General features: G+C 41.3%; 1 protein-coding gene across 3 annotated transcripts in view; it reads left to right on the top strand.

Moving 5' to 3' along the window:
* Positions 1 to 14,574, top strand: part of LOC106136142 (ubiquitin carboxyl-terminal hydrolase puf) — a 33,458-nt gene that overhangs the window by 1,604 nt on the left and 17,280 nt on the right. For 2 of the 3 annotated variants that reach the window (XM_060949089.1, XM_060949087.1), the window contains exons 4-33: positions 255 to 526; positions 1,063 to 1,281; positions 1,589 to 1,780; positions 2,033 to 2,111; positions 2,287 to 2,359; positions 2,509 to 2,627; positions 2,879 to 2,987; positions 3,446 to 3,635; positions 4,169 to 4,318; positions 4,542 to 4,669; positions 4,834 to 4,912; positions 5,347 to 5,555; positions 5,684 to 5,864; positions 6,168 to 6,318; positions 6,490 to 6,787; positions 7,069 to 7,258; positions 7,512 to 7,640; positions 7,789 to 7,968; positions 8,273 to 8,603; positions 8,874 to 8,998; positions 9,515 to 9,634; positions 10,005 to 10,127; positions 10,434 to 10,565; positions 11,365 to 11,479; positions 11,844 to 12,227; positions 12,513 to 12,739; positions 13,088 to 13,291; positions 13,417 to 13,589; positions 13,971 to 14,137; positions 14,252 to 14,345. In XM_060949089.1, coding sequence (XP_060805072.1) covers positions 255 to 526; positions 1,063 to 1,281; positions 1,589 to 1,780; positions 2,033 to 2,111; positions 2,287 to 2,359; positions 2,509 to 2,627; positions 2,879 to 2,987; positions 3,446 to 3,635; positions 4,169 to 4,318; positions 4,542 to 4,669; positions 4,834 to 4,912; positions 5,347 to 5,555; positions 5,684 to 5,864; positions 6,168 to 6,318; positions 6,490 to 6,787; positions 7,069 to 7,258; positions 7,512 to 7,640; positions 7,789 to 7,968; positions 8,273 to 8,603; positions 8,874 to 8,998; positions 9,515 to 9,634; positions 10,005 to 10,127; positions 10,434 to 10,565; positions 11,365 to 11,479; positions 11,844 to 12,227; positions 12,513 to 12,739; positions 13,088 to 13,291; positions 13,417 to 13,589; positions 13,971 to 14,137; positions 14,252 to 14,345 — 5,143 coding nt within the window. The remainder of the gene's footprint in view (positions 1 to 254; positions 527 to 1,062; positions 1,282 to 1,588; positions 1,781 to 2,032; positions 2,112 to 2,286; positions 2,360 to 2,508; positions 2,628 to 2,878; positions 2,988 to 3,445; positions 3,636 to 4,168; positions 4,319 to 4,541; positions 4,670 to 4,833; positions 4,913 to 5,346; positions 5,556 to 5,683; positions 5,865 to 6,167; positions 6,319 to 6,489; positions 6,788 to 7,068; positions 7,259 to 7,511; positions 7,641 to 7,788; positions 7,969 to 8,272; positions 8,604 to 8,873; positions 8,999 to 9,514; positions 9,635 to 10,004; positions 10,128 to 10,433; positions 10,566 to 11,364; positions 11,480 to 11,843; positions 12,228 to 12,512; positions 12,740 to 13,087; positions 13,292 to 13,416; positions 13,590 to 13,970; positions 14,138 to 14,251; positions 14,346 to 14,574) is intronic. The other variant, XM_060949088.1, reaches the window with a different exon arrangement.

Here is a 14,574-nt window from a genome sequence, read left to right as displayed (position 1 = left end):
GCTTGCAACATCATGATAAAGCATGAGCATTGAAAACATTGTGTCAAGAAGTTATGTCATGTCATCATCATTATGTCATGTCATCTTTATTGAAAGACCACATTCAGCTGTATTGCTTAATGGCTGTATGGATTGAGATTCAAATATTGATAGGTTGCTAGCTCATCACCTATAAAATAATCCCAAGTTTATTAGGCTCCGAGTCTTTCTCTGAATAACTTAGCTATTTCATTAAAATCACAAAACTTTTTTAGATTTTATGTGGGGAGCTGCCAAAGAGCCTCTGGACGCGCCACTCGCTTTCGACGGCGATGGTCTCGCACTGGCATTCAAGTACTTCAACAGCAGCACATTGACTATGCGGTTGGCAGGTGTGGCACAGATAAATGCTCACATCGCAGCTCACAATGAACTGTGTGCTGGAGAACCAGCTGCCGAGGCAGAAGTGGCTGGACAGAGGCTGGCCTCGTGGCTAACATATAACAACATCATTGAGCATCTCTTTGGGCCTAATTTACATGTTGAGGTAAGTTAAATATAATTTTCATTTAAGTGGTATTATTGTTCCTGTTAGAAATATTATTGTGTTGTCTGTTGCCGAATGAAACTATGGCAAACAAGTGTGTTGATACACTTGTTTGCCATAGTTTCATTCGGCAACTGTGACATTGAGATACTTTTTGAAGACAGTGACATTTTTGGTGTCTTTAAAATTTATTGTGTTGCTCTTTAAATTATCTTAGTAAAATTTACATATTTTGAAAACATAACTCTAATTGCAATGATTACCCTACCCATGTTGTATTAGAATTCATTGGGTACTTTTTGTATTGCATGTGTTTATTATCGGTGATTACTTGTCGGTCTGTCTGTCGGTGAGGCAGTTGCTTTACTGTGTAAGTGCTACTCACAATGATAAATCACACTTCAATAGTGAATACTATCTCAGTTGTTCTAGAATACTGCACATAAAATACTATACGCTTTGCGAGTCATATTCCTTTTGTGTACCAAAGTTACCACTAACACTTATTATATGAACTTGATATTATTTTCTCCCAGGTTATAAAACAATCACACATGATCCTCAAGTTCCTAGCTGTGGAAGGTCGCGTGACCATTGAGCATATAGAGCTGATATGGGCGGCCGCGCAGCTGAAGCATTGTGGGCGGCAAGTGTACGACCTCTTACCCGGCTTCATTCGGGCACTAGCGCCCAAACCGTGCTCCCATCTGTACAGCTTGCTGTGCGCTTTGCCGCCTAAAGAACACACTGAACAGGTAATAAAAATATTTATTCTTGCTACAGTTGAAAACCTACCGTGAAGTAAGCAGGTATCATTGCAAATCCAATTAGCAATGACAAAATGATTGTTTATCTTTTCTTCCACCCAGGTTCACTAAGTCATGTTGTCATGTGAAAATGTATGTACTTTATATAAACTTATTTACTTCGTAGATGAATCTGTGCTCTTCTTCCTACTGGAGTTAGTCTCAATTACATACTTATCTTTCCCGGCAGGGTTTTGACCATGATTCTGGATTAGGTTAGTCAGGTTTTCATCTGTTTATTTCTTGTTTGTTACAGAGCCTGTACTTAGCGTCAGCGCTAATGCGCGCGATGTGGTCTCGTGGCAGCGGCGGAGGCGCGACTCTGTCCACGCCGCCGCCACTAGAAGATGCCGCGCTGAGACAACCGCAACCTCCCTGCAAACCGCACCACAACTCCTCGTCCGAGGCTAGTGTCAGCATGGATCAAACTAACTCCGATGATGATCCGGTAAGTCACTGTTCAATATTCATAGGTTTTGACTTTTGATGATCCAAGAAAATTTAATGATTAACAATACCTAGCAATAAAGTAGTATTTGTTTGAGCAAGAACGTTATAGGTTCTGTAGAGTAGGATGACTCTTTCTCTAACTATGAAGGTCTTCAAAAGCGCTTAGAACATAACAGTATGGCAAGTAACGTCCGTTAAAAATATCCTCAAATGTTGTCATTTATGAAAATATTTGTCATTTTTCACACAGTGTGAAGAGCTCAGCACATCGGGCGAAGATGCTGGTCCCACTCCGCGGAAGCAGAGCAAACACCAGCGGGAGCTCACTGGTAACTCTCTTTTTCTTTCCCTCTCTCATCATTACTTGTTTCCAGTAACACCCTCTTTTTGACATGTAGTCGTCAGTTTATAACCACTCCTACTCAGGAAGAGTGAAAATGGGTAGAGGAATAAATACTCTTAGTTATGTGTCATAAAATTTGTAAAAATTACAATTTTTTTCAGCAGAACAAGAGTGGTTGCGGGAAGGAGAAGAACTCTCCAAAAAGGAGTGCGCTACACTAAAATCTTGCCAAAAGTAAGTTTCTTTTGTTTGGGTTTCAAAAAATTCACAAATAAGAAAAAAATGTCAATGGTAGTTTCAAATTACTAGATGGGCGGCCAATAGTCTTGACGGCCGCATTAGGCTTATTAATGCATAAAAAAATGTAATATTTTTTTTGTCAGACGCAGCAAACGCGCAGGAAGCAGCGGCAGCGCGAGCAGCGGCGCGGAAGAGTTGCTGCGCCCGCGCAAGAAGAAGCTATACAAGAAGCGACACAAGCCGCCTAAGCCCAGGCATTTCCGTGAGTGACGGTCCATACCGATCTGCATTTATGTAGTTTTCTAAAATCCTCTAGAACGAAATTTTCCGCACAAACGTTAATTATTACATTAAAAGTAACTTTTGCTCGAGGCTCGCGTAAATAGTGTCTTATGTTCTTTTACATAATCCACATTATGTGTGTGTGTTTTAGTGAAATTTCATAAAAATTATAATTTAAAAATGAAAGTTTGGCACACAATAAGATTAATTAATGCATTGTTTGTCCAATAGAATCTCAGTTAAAGACAGCAGAACTTGCGGAATCCGTATCGGAGGTGGAAGAGGAGTCTTCTGGTAGCGACACGCACTGCCAGATCCTCTGCGACAACGTAGATGCTAGGTGAGATCACACACAAGATGGCTTTTAAAACACCGCTCAAACTTTCGGACCAAAGAGAAGGTCTTTCACCTTAATGCCTGCGGAACCGTGGGTCCAACGATGTTCAGTCAGAGTTTGTATTTATGTTCCAATCCATAGAACCCTTTGCATGCGCCATTTAGCTTACTCGCTGTGATTAGCCGATGGCTTATGACGTAATGATGTCGTCACATGTCCAAGAATCTGATCCATTTTGACAAACAAATATAAAAGGAAAAAAAAAAATCATCCCTAATACTGACACTTTAAATTATAAATTATTGAATAACATCTCTCCTTTGTGTCTTTCCTATTTGTTGGTTATATATTATGTATATACTTACATACCAGAAGTGCACACACCTAATATCCTCGGAAGTAATAAAAATATATTATTGATAAGCTCATTGCCTAATGCGGAAAGTTCTAATATGGTACAGGCGTCTCATGGAGCTACGTCTGATGGAGAGCTACAAACGCCGCGGCGTGGTGGGGGCGATCGGCGTGGAGGGGGAGGAGGAGGAGGGCAGCGCGTCCTCCGCGCTCTCCCCCCACTCGCACCCGCATCTCGCTGATCTCGACGAGGATGATTCTGCCTGTGAAGAAGAACTAGCCAGACTTGCCGCTCAGGTAAAAGTGCAGTATTTTGGTTTTGAAATTGGAACAAGCCGTTTTTGTAAGAAAAGGGAAGCATCATCTTCTCTGTTGACTAACTGCTCAGGTAAAGCGTAAAAAGGCGGATCACCTTTTTGAGGGGGAGAGCAGCGTTTTGTTTCTCGCACTTGCACTGGCATTTCAGAGACATCGACTTGGGGGAATTTGTTTGTGGGAAGGAACGGGCGAGACTTGTAAAGGAGGGCAACGCGTAATCTTATCTCTTCTCAATTGCTCAAAGTAACTTCGTAGAGCTGGGACACTGGGACAATTTAACTTGTGTAATAGAGCTCGTAGTCAACAAGGAAGGCTTAAATCACCACACGAAATGAATGAGGTGTGAGAAAGTTGATAAAACGCTTTCTTAGAATGGTGCTTTACAATTCGCTATACTATTTTTTTGTCCCTTGTTTATGAGGGAAGTGTGAGAAAGGCTAGATCGCTTTATTAAATGTCATTTTTAACTCTCAATACCGTTAAGTAACAATGAGTATACCACTCATTGGCAGGCGCAGAGTCTCACCGAGTACCGAGCCGCCCACGGGCTGGCGGCGGGCGGGCGCGCGCTGGAGCGGGGCGCGCGGCCGCCGTCCCCGGCCGAGGACGCGTGCCGCCCCGCCGACACGCTGCTGTGGCAGCTGCTGCAGGACGGCAACATTGTGAGTCGTCTTCACATACATTCATTGCAACATTTTAATATTGTATTTTTTTAACGGCTCTTATAATAAAATGGTAACCTCTTTACCCTGGCTTATGACTCGGACCATTTTCATGGGAAGGTCGTAGGTTCTGTTTATAAGTAAGATTCCAGATTGAGACGTTAAGCTTAAAGCGATATAAATTGTTGTATTGTTTTGACTGTAATTTAAAATAAATTTACAGGAACAATTAGGAGAAGGCTTGGCGCTTGAAGCAGAGAAAGCTCTGTGCGGACTACTATGTTTCAGCACTGACAAGTTTATAAGAATAAAATTCATCGAAGGCTGTTTAGATAATCTCGCTAATCACAGGTAAGATGCACTTTATATCTACATATATACTAAATAAATATATTCAAAAATTATATATAAAAACTGTAATAACTTGAGTATTAATTTTTCTTACATACTAAATAAATATATTCAAAAATTATATATAAAAACGGTAATAACTTGAGTATTAATTTTTCTTACAGATCTGTCGCAGTATCTCTTCGGTTATTACCGAAATTGTTCTCGTCGTTTCAACAATTACGAGGCATGGATATGCATCAGGTAATTTTTTTAATAAACGTAAGCCGAATAGTCTGATGGTTAAATAGTATTGCTTTTATTTGTCATCAATAAAACATTTTGAGTTTTCGAAATTCGATTACCTCAACTTTTTCTGGTCTTTCGTAACATTTTTCTTAGTTATAACTACTAACAATTTTAGTACTATTTTCACGTATCATCATACTACTTTTATTGATTCCTAATTTGTAATATTTATTTATAGCCGTATATAATTATTTCATAAAAGAGTGGCTGTCAGTGGCACCGCCAGTGTATTTGGCAGTTAATATTTTAGCGTATAATCACTTTAACGATAGTGACATCTTTAATTTATGGCATCTATTATTGGGTGGTTTAATACAATTTTTAATGTATTGCTATTAAAATATATTTAGAATAGCAAAAATATTAAAACTAAAATTGTATCCCATCAGGTGGTAATGTGGGCAGAACGCGAACGTGGCATGATGCGTTTATTCCTCGAGGACCTCCGTCATTACATGGCGAAAGCGGGGGCCATCGGGGGAGCAGGGGCGGGGGTCAACTTGGATGCCGTTCACTATGCCCACATCACGGAACTTACTGTGAGGTTGCACTTCCTCACGGCTATATTCTCGCCGGTGGGGTCTCCGCAGCACTTCAGGTTGGTTCTAAATTCAAATAACTAATTGTAGTACGAATTTCTAATAGCGATTTAAAGCTTTCATGTGCTGAATTCAAATATTCTATCAAACCATGTTTGGCAACTTGCCTACTATTTCTCATCAACAGACTAACAGTGGAACAAGTAGAAGAGCTATGGCAGTGTCTAGTCGTCAAAGGCGGTGGAGAATGTGCCGATTGTCTTTACTCGTGGCTGCTGTCTCATACGAAGTCTCCGGAGCAACACGCACTAGGATTGGACGCGTTGAGGTTTCTCTATGTGGAGAAGATGCCTACTTTGGACCCGGAGGTGAGGTCAAAAACGGACAAATAAATCTGAACTCCTGTCTGGTGTATAACTTACTATTAATCTTTAAGGCTCGAGTACAAAAAAGCAGGTCAGAAGCAGTGCAGTTTGAAAGCGGGCCTTCATCAAGATGTAATAAAATAAACTTTTCGAAAATGTCACGAACCAAACGCCGAACGTGAAAGAAAGTGGACGATTTAATTGTTGTTGTCATGATTTTAAAGATCGTTGTAAATAAGTGTACTTTTAAGAAAAATCGCCTCACTGCGGGACATCTTCCATTCTCAATTATATTTCTTTTCACAGACGATCAGTATAATGGGTCTCAGCCTGTACCAACAGTTGTGTAATTTGGCGCGGATGGCGCTCGGCGCTGGGGATTCCCGGGATTCAGCTCACCCCCACACGCTGGCTATGGACCATCTGTGGAAGATAGCGTTACGGGCAAATAGCACAGGTGCGATTATTAAATATTTAAAATTCTTATGATCTAAAGCTATATGGTTCATTGGTAAGGTCTACAAAGCGATCATAAATTTTACATTAAGTATTTTTGAATACCTACGCGTTTTTTGTGGTTGCTTATTTAAACATCATCAAATTACCTTAATTGATATATAATTTCCAGATGTTTCTATGGGCGCGATACAGTACCTGAATAGTTATTACATGGGACAGCAGCTTCAGCAAGAAGACGATTTCGTATCTAAGTGTATGTTCCATCTCTCTTCCGCTGCTGAGCGACTCATATCGAAAGAGCAGGACGAAGAAGGCTCATCCAGCGCTAGCGGGACCGAAAAGAAAGAGACTGATAAACCAACCGACAGACAAAACATTTACGAACATATGACTGAGGAAGCGGCATTACAGTGCATACAGAGGGCGCTGTTGTTGCTGAAAACACATTTGGACACGTTCAAAAGGAGGTGAGTCTTGAGTTAAAAAAGTTTGAAGACGTATATAAAGAATCGGTATTGCAATACATCTTTCCACATTGATATAAAATTTCTTTACTATGTTTCGGAGATGATAAGACGTATTTCTCATCATTTATTTTTCAATGATATTTTTATAAGATAGGATAAAAAGCATATTTGTTATGCAGATCGGTTCGCATACCATGGTATGGGTACAAGACTATACCTTCGCTTTCTTTTAAATTTATTAAGGTGACACTATTATTTCATGTATATGTATATTTCCATAGATACGCTTACCACCTGCGCCGCTGGGCGCTAGCGGAGTCCGGCGCGTGGGAGGGCGCGGGCGGCGGCGCCGGCTGCGTGCGCCTCACGCTGCAGCCCGCGGGGGCGGGGCCGCGCGCCACGCTCTCTCTGCACCAATCGGATCTCGTGGCGCATCTGCGGGCGCACGTGCACGTGTGGTGGGAGAAACAGGTAACGTTGAGATGGTGTCTACTAATACAGAGGGCTGGGGAGATCTGGCCTGTGGGAATGCCCTGTAATTCACGTGAGAAACAGCGAAGGAAGTATGCAGAGATCTTGGCAAGTGGAAAGAAGTAGTCTCTGCCTACCCCTCCGGGAAAGAGGCGTGATTTTATGTATGTATGTATGTAATCAGTGAAATCCAGCATTTTTACAAATAGCAGGAAAAGTCACACTTTTACTTGACTTGAGTTTCTTTTTACAGATACAAGGCGAAGAAGGCGTAACGGCTTTGTCTACGGACGGGCCGCTACGAATGATAACTCAAGGACAAGAACTCACTATAGACTATGACGAACGGACCTTGTACGATATGGGGTTTAAAGATAATCAGGTATGTCTATCATTAGTAGTTTATGTGTTGAGCTCAATAATAATTAATCTATATCCCAAATATTAATTGCTTAGCACAGTTGGGAGGAGTGGTCTGATATCGCTTGAGTGTGTGTAGTGAACAGTGTATCAGCTGTAACCTCCCCCAGCTGGTGTTCGTGTCGGTGGGCGTGACGGGGCGCGGCGCGTGGGCGGAGTGGCCCTCGGCGCAGCCGGCGCCGGCGCGCGCGCGGCTGCCCACGCTGCTGCTGCTGGACCCCACGTACTTCCACCATCTGTTCACGCTGATGCAGGCCCTGGGCAGGATGAAGGAGCCGGGCTCTACTGGGGTAACTATCATCATCAGATCATATTTCTTTTATGTAGTAGTTATATGTGACACATATCTATATATATAAGTAATATATATTTATATTATTTTTATAGTTTGAGTTGTCAAATGAGTTAATAATTGTTTCAATCGGACTTCGAGATTTGAAGCCAACAAATGTACGCATCTTTTTAATACTGTTGGCTCTGCTACCCTGCAAGGGATATAGACGTGACTATATGTATGTATGTAAATGTACACAGTACCTAGTGATTCTATTTAAGCCTTAATTTATGCTATACTACGTAATTTTATCTATGTAGGAGCCAGTGGCACACACGAAAGCGCAGCTACTATCCAGAAGAGTGTGGGACATACTCCAAGCCGTGCCTCTAAACCCCACCCTTTTGGAAGCCTTTCAAAATCCCACTGAGAGCAAGCTACCAGAATTGCTTGACCCCACCAGCCCACAGAAACTCATGTATTCACTCCATATCATAGACAAATTGAGCTCAACCAACACTGGTTCAAATGTTAAGGAACCTTCAATAATTACTGAGAAGAAAGAAGATGATAAAATATTGGTGGATAACTGGAATGAGACGTTTATAAAAAAGGGCGGTCTGAGGATATTGTACGATATCATGATGTCTGGTGAGTTGAATTCTTTTTAAATCCGATTTTAGATTTTTTTTCCAGAAAAAATTATAATTCGGTTATTTCTCATTTTGTAATCATAAAGTTGTTTATTTTTATGAGTATGCTGCGTTAACTTCTAGAATACATGCCATCATTATTCTTGCTTTATACTCAGGATTTTAAAAATAGAAGGGGTTTACCATCCTGTTTAAGTATAACCGGAACGAAATAGCTAAAAAAGAAACATATTGTGTTCTATCCTAAATTTTTAACTTGTTGTTCTAGGCATCCTCCAAAGAAGCGACGATAGCGAATGGCGACAAGACTGCCTCGCATTGCTCCTGCAGTTGCTGTGTAGGATTGGAACGCTGCCTACATCAGATCCGGCGCAGACGCCTAAACTACATCCAGTAAGTATTTAATGTCAATGTTACCCTTAAAAAAATATCCATAAGTTCACAAAAGCTAATTATGATCTTTGTGTTAATAGAACAAAAAGTAGCTTTCTCTGTGTCTTGCTTTTGAAGATGAATATGTCTACTTTTGTCACACTAATAACGCAAGCAACCCACTCAGAACATGCTAAGTTCATTTATATTGAAAAAATTCAACAGATGTTTCTATCTATTATATCATCAATTCTATCATCAAGCCAAAAAGCTGAAAGTGGCCTATCAGTCTTTACAAGACTGTTGGCTCTGTCTACTCCGCAAGGGATGTAGACGTGACTATATGTATGTATGTATGTATGTGATTTTGCCTATTAAATTGGAAACGGTGGATGGGGATTCATGAGGAATAAGGCGCTGATGCAAAAGTATTTTAAGGGACATAACAATGCCCCTCGTCCAGGCAACGGGAGACTAGAGAGCTGACTTTTTGTTTTAATAAATAGACAAGTTATTCATAGTATATTATATCTGCAGTCCTTGCTGTCACTGATGAGCGTAGAGGAAACCACGGAGAGGCTCATTTCGATACTGTGTGAAGCGGCCACGCCTAAAGAACCCGCCACATACAAGACTGGGTTTTGGGGAAGAGCACAAGTGATTATTTTTACATAATTATATTATACTTCAACGATATGTTTTCAAATCATTCTATCTCGCTACACGCAAAACAATCGTCATCAATATCTCAAGCGCAAGAAGAAAATTACTGAACATAGACTTTCTCTTTTCCGATTTAAATCTGCCTAATCTGCATCTTTCATATGATCATCAATCAACTTTGTGGACTTTGCGAATTGGGCAAAATCAATTGCATATCGATATAAAACTACATATTTCATTTCAATAATATCAGCTGTGTACCGGTGTAATATCAATTGCGCAGCGGTTAAAACTAATTGTTCTTCGGTTAAAACCAGTTACGCTAAAACTAGTTGCGACCGGTTACAACCAGTTCTGTCAACAGGTGGTGCAGCACGCGATGAGGATGTGCGTGTGGTGGGCTCGAGGCGGGGGAGACGCGGCCGCTTTGGCCTGGGCTTTGAGAAGAGCGGCACCAAGGTTGTTGTTGGACGATGCTGACCCAGCGGTGAGTGTATGGTGTAACGTAAAGGTGTAGGAGAATAAAAGTATACAAACTCTGAACGTGCTCCGGAGCTTTAGAATCATGAATTCTTTAAAGTGAAAGAAAGATAAAGATATGCATGCATTTGGTTTAAAAATACTAAGAATACAAGCGTGGCTATAACCATGTATTTGTGCCAAAACAACTTAGAGTCGTTTCATGTATTTTTTATATTGGTATATAGCTTCAACGTCCAAGACCAGACTGTTTTGTTTTTACTCCCAAGACGGTTGACGAACAACTACTTGACGTTATTGTATATCGGTGTAGGTTCGCCGCGAGGCCGGCAGCGCCCTCTACCGCCTGTGTGCGGGCGGCGAGTGCGGCGTGGTGGCGCCACTGCTGCAGCTGCTATTGGCGCATTTGCCCAGAGCCGCCGACATGCGACAGATGACTCACGAGGTGAGACAGACAAGGGAGATAAAAATGTGGTCCGCAGACTACTACATGGATAATATTTATAAATACTACAAGTATAAATGCGCATGTAACGTACGGTAATTTTGCTAGCGACCTCGGTCGCTCGGTGACCACGGAATATTGTAACATGATTCGAAATTTATCAATAGAATTATGCAACGCGAAAGTTAAAAATCAGTAACATGGATAATGTGATCAACTGGTAATCTTACCAACATCTCTGATGCGTTGAACCTTTTACAAGTTGCAAATTATAATACACCACTCGATATTCAGACTCGTTGAAAGTAAGTCTGGCAGAGCCCGGTCTTAATTCTTAAGTTTAAATTCTTATTACACTATGGGATTAAGACTAAGACTGTCTGAACATCGAATGATCTAATAGAGGCTTTACGTGAGTTACTTTAAATGCTCTATGTGTAACTAGCGTACGTTGTGAGTGTATTTTCTCCTGAAAAACGATTGCGACAAACGCTACAAGGAATATCTTATCGCTTTATGACATTATTTACTTGACACGTACCTCCTTCTAACGTAGAAGTTAGAAGGACTACGCGTACGTTACGTGTTCGTTACCATTACTTTAGGTTTGTGATTATGACGCGCGAAGCTATTTTAAAACTATAGTTGTTTTGCTATTATGACGTGAAACGGAACAGCAATAGTATTTCATGCGATGAAAAGGGCGTGGCGCATTACGGGGGTGATGTCTCTGTGATGACTTTACCAATAAAAACTGTGTACTAACAAAAATTTTTGATTGTTGTTACCTCATCAACAGCACGTGATGCATCATCACGCAGAAGAAGGCAAGGAGCCGTACGGGCCGGCGTGTAGGGATTATTTCTGGCTGGTCTGCCGACTCATAGACGGGTTGCCGGAAGACTTTTTTAAAGGTAAGAGATCTGACAGAAAGGAAAAGCAGACCTTGAGCATTTAATTATAGCAGGGTGCAACTCGAGTCGTGACATACAACGATTTTAATTTGAAGAGAAGAAGAAAGATAATTTACAAGATTGCGGACACTAAGGTCGATTGCAGTATATCCGTTCCAAGGGTTTTAACGTAAATGGAGTTTCAGTGACAATAAATTGTTTAACATCAGATAGAATATGAGTTCCTATTTCCAATCTGAATGGTAGCGCAGAAAAATTACGATTTATTTATTCGACTTCGTGCCAGTCAGCCAACAAGCGAAAAGATGAAGTTTTTATGTCAACAGGTAACTATGAGGCTTACATTTAAAACTTTGTTTCACAGAGGGCGCCACTTCCGAAGATAGCGGAGCACCCGACCTGAATGAGCTATGCGAGCAAATTCGCTCGTCGCTCGAAAAGCGAGAAATCATCGAGCGAAGAGCGGAACCTTGCACACCAGACGACGGCCTCTACGGCCAACTAAGCTTACTCACTCATTTGCTCAAACACCCACTAAGGTTTAAAACCTCAGAACAAGGCACGAGAACTTTAGAAATGGTTTTCGGTTTTCTTTTCGATGTGCCGAATCCTGAGCAAAGGAATCTACCTAAATGCAAGTCGCAAAAGTCGCGGGCGGCGGCTTATGATCTCTTGGTGGAATTAGTACGAGGCGCGCCTGATAATTATATGGTGCTGCATCATAAACTCATGGAACATCACAAGCCGGGTAAGTTGTTGAGTTTACTTGTTTTTGAAAATGGATGTTTAATAAAAGCTTAATAAATTTCACAAGTTTGTTCAGTCATGCCAAATTAACCTACATTCATGCAGTGGCCAATGAAACTACAAAGGTTCTAAGTAAAGGAAACGGATGATGGCCACGCACGTGATCCGACAAACTTACGGGTAGTCACTAAATGCTGGCTATATGAATTGGACCAATCGCGAATCGGACCCTTCACTGCAGATGAATCAAATAATTAGTCTATTGACGCATGCAATGTTTTTTCAGGTCCCCAGTCATCGTACCCATGGGACTACTGGCCGGCGGAAGAGTCCCGGTCGGAATGCGGCTACGTGGGCCTCACCAACCTTGGCGCGACTTGCTACATGGCATCCTGTATGCAGCACCTTTATATGATGCCCGCCGCCAGAGCCGCCGTCTTGGCTGCTGATCCTACTGACACCACACACGCTCATACGCTGCAGGAGATGCAGAGGATGTTCGCGTATCTCATGGTTAGTAGATAAGAGCTCTTTAAGGTGGGGTCTGCGTTCGATGAAGGTATACTACACGCGGCGTCAGCATGCTCGAGCAGATACGTTCATCAAACGCCTGCGCTGGAGGAACTAGAGTGAAGCCGCTCTACCAACCTGGCCTACTAGCGAAGACGCCACGACAAAGCGCAATACGTTGCGATTCCTTTTTTGATTGATTGCGCAACTTGACTTATTGTGATTATCCTTATGCCTTATCCTTATCCGGAATTCAATATCAGTGCAATCAGTGTGGTCAGAACTTGAAATCCCACAATCTTTGTCATATAAAAATAAATGCTTTTTCATTAACAATGTTCATTTTTACAGGAAAGCGAACGCAAGGCTTACAATCCGCGCAGTTTCTGCAAGGTGTACCAAATGGACCACCAGCCTCTCAACACGGGTGAACAGAAAGACATGGCCGAATTCTTCATAGACCTGGTCTCTAAGTTGGAGGAGATGACGCCGGAACTCAAGAAACTAGTTAAAACTTTATTCTGTGGCGTGCTTAGCAATAATGTAGTGTCCTTGGTGAGTAAAGCCGCTGATATCTTAGTTAGATTTATTGCCCTGACTTGGTATAATTCCGTCTATCCCACTAGTGCCATTGAGTTGTCCCAATTAGAATAGAATAGAATATTGATTTTCTTTCACAGGACTGTCCTCACGTCTCCCGAACTCTAGAAGAGTTCTACACGGTGCGATGTCAAGTGGCGGACATGCGCAATCTACACCAGAGTCTGGACGAGGTCACCGTCAAGGACACACTAGAGGGAGACAACTGCTATACATGTTCGCAGTGTGCGGCTAAAGTACGCGCGGAAAAACGGTAAGACTGTTTGTTGGTTATCAACTTACGTTTATATTTATGTTTGTTAATGGTAGGTTGCTCGTTCTAAATTCGCTAATAAAGCGTCATTTTATTTTAATGAAAAATATTTTTCCGGTACACAAAATAAAATCGCTAACTCATGTGATGTTATCGATAGGCGCCTGTCAAAACTTTGTCAAATCTATTCACATTTTGAACTGTCAGCTATAATGTTGTTTTTGTCGGAATTTGAAGGTAAAAACTAACAATTGTGGCGACATCTTTACGCCACAAGTCATCAGCCAATCACAGCAAAGCATGCTACGCCATCAGCCAAGTCTTCTGTACTTTGTCGCAAAAATCTAGTCCGAAAAAATCACACCTTTTTATCGTTTTCAGAGCGTGTTTCAAGAAGCTCCCTCGCATACTATGCTTCAACACAATGCGATACACATTCAACATGCTAACCATGCTTAAGGAGAAAGTCAACACTCATTTCTCGTTTCCTATGAGACTGGACATGTCTGGATATGTTGAGAAACATCTTATGCCAGCACAGTATCAAGGTAGGTTGTACTTGTATAGTAGCTATATGGATGATTCTCTGATGTTTCTTTTTTATGAAACTTCCTTTGAATACTACAATGTTATCGTATTGAGAATTGATGTGTTTATTGTAGAAGAAAAACTGAAATCCGCGGAGGGGAAAAAGGAAGGAGAAGGCAGCCCCAGCGGAGAGGCAGAGGACAATTCGGAGTTTGAAGAACACTATGAGTAAGTTTATTATAATTCACATAGATTTACTTTTTAAATTTTATGTTATCAACATTCCTTATGTCTCATTTTAAAATACAAGAAGCTGTCTTGTAATAGTAGTACAATGATTTAATTTCCATTCATTGTATGTATCTTTTCAGTAGCGCGATCTTATCTCTCAGTGGCATTTTACGATATCCAACGCAAGAGATGTAATAGAATCTCGGCATAATAAACCTTTAAAACT

The sequence above is a fragment of the Amyelois transitella genome, chromosome 18 (genome assembly GCF_032362555.1).
Source record: "Amyelois transitella isolate CPQ chromosome 18, ilAmyTran1.1, whole genome shotgun sequence".
NCBI lineage: Eukaryota > Metazoa > Arthropoda > Insecta > Lepidoptera > Pyralidae > Amyelois > Amyelois transitella.
This window is presented reverse-complemented; position numbering and strand designations above follow the sequence as displayed.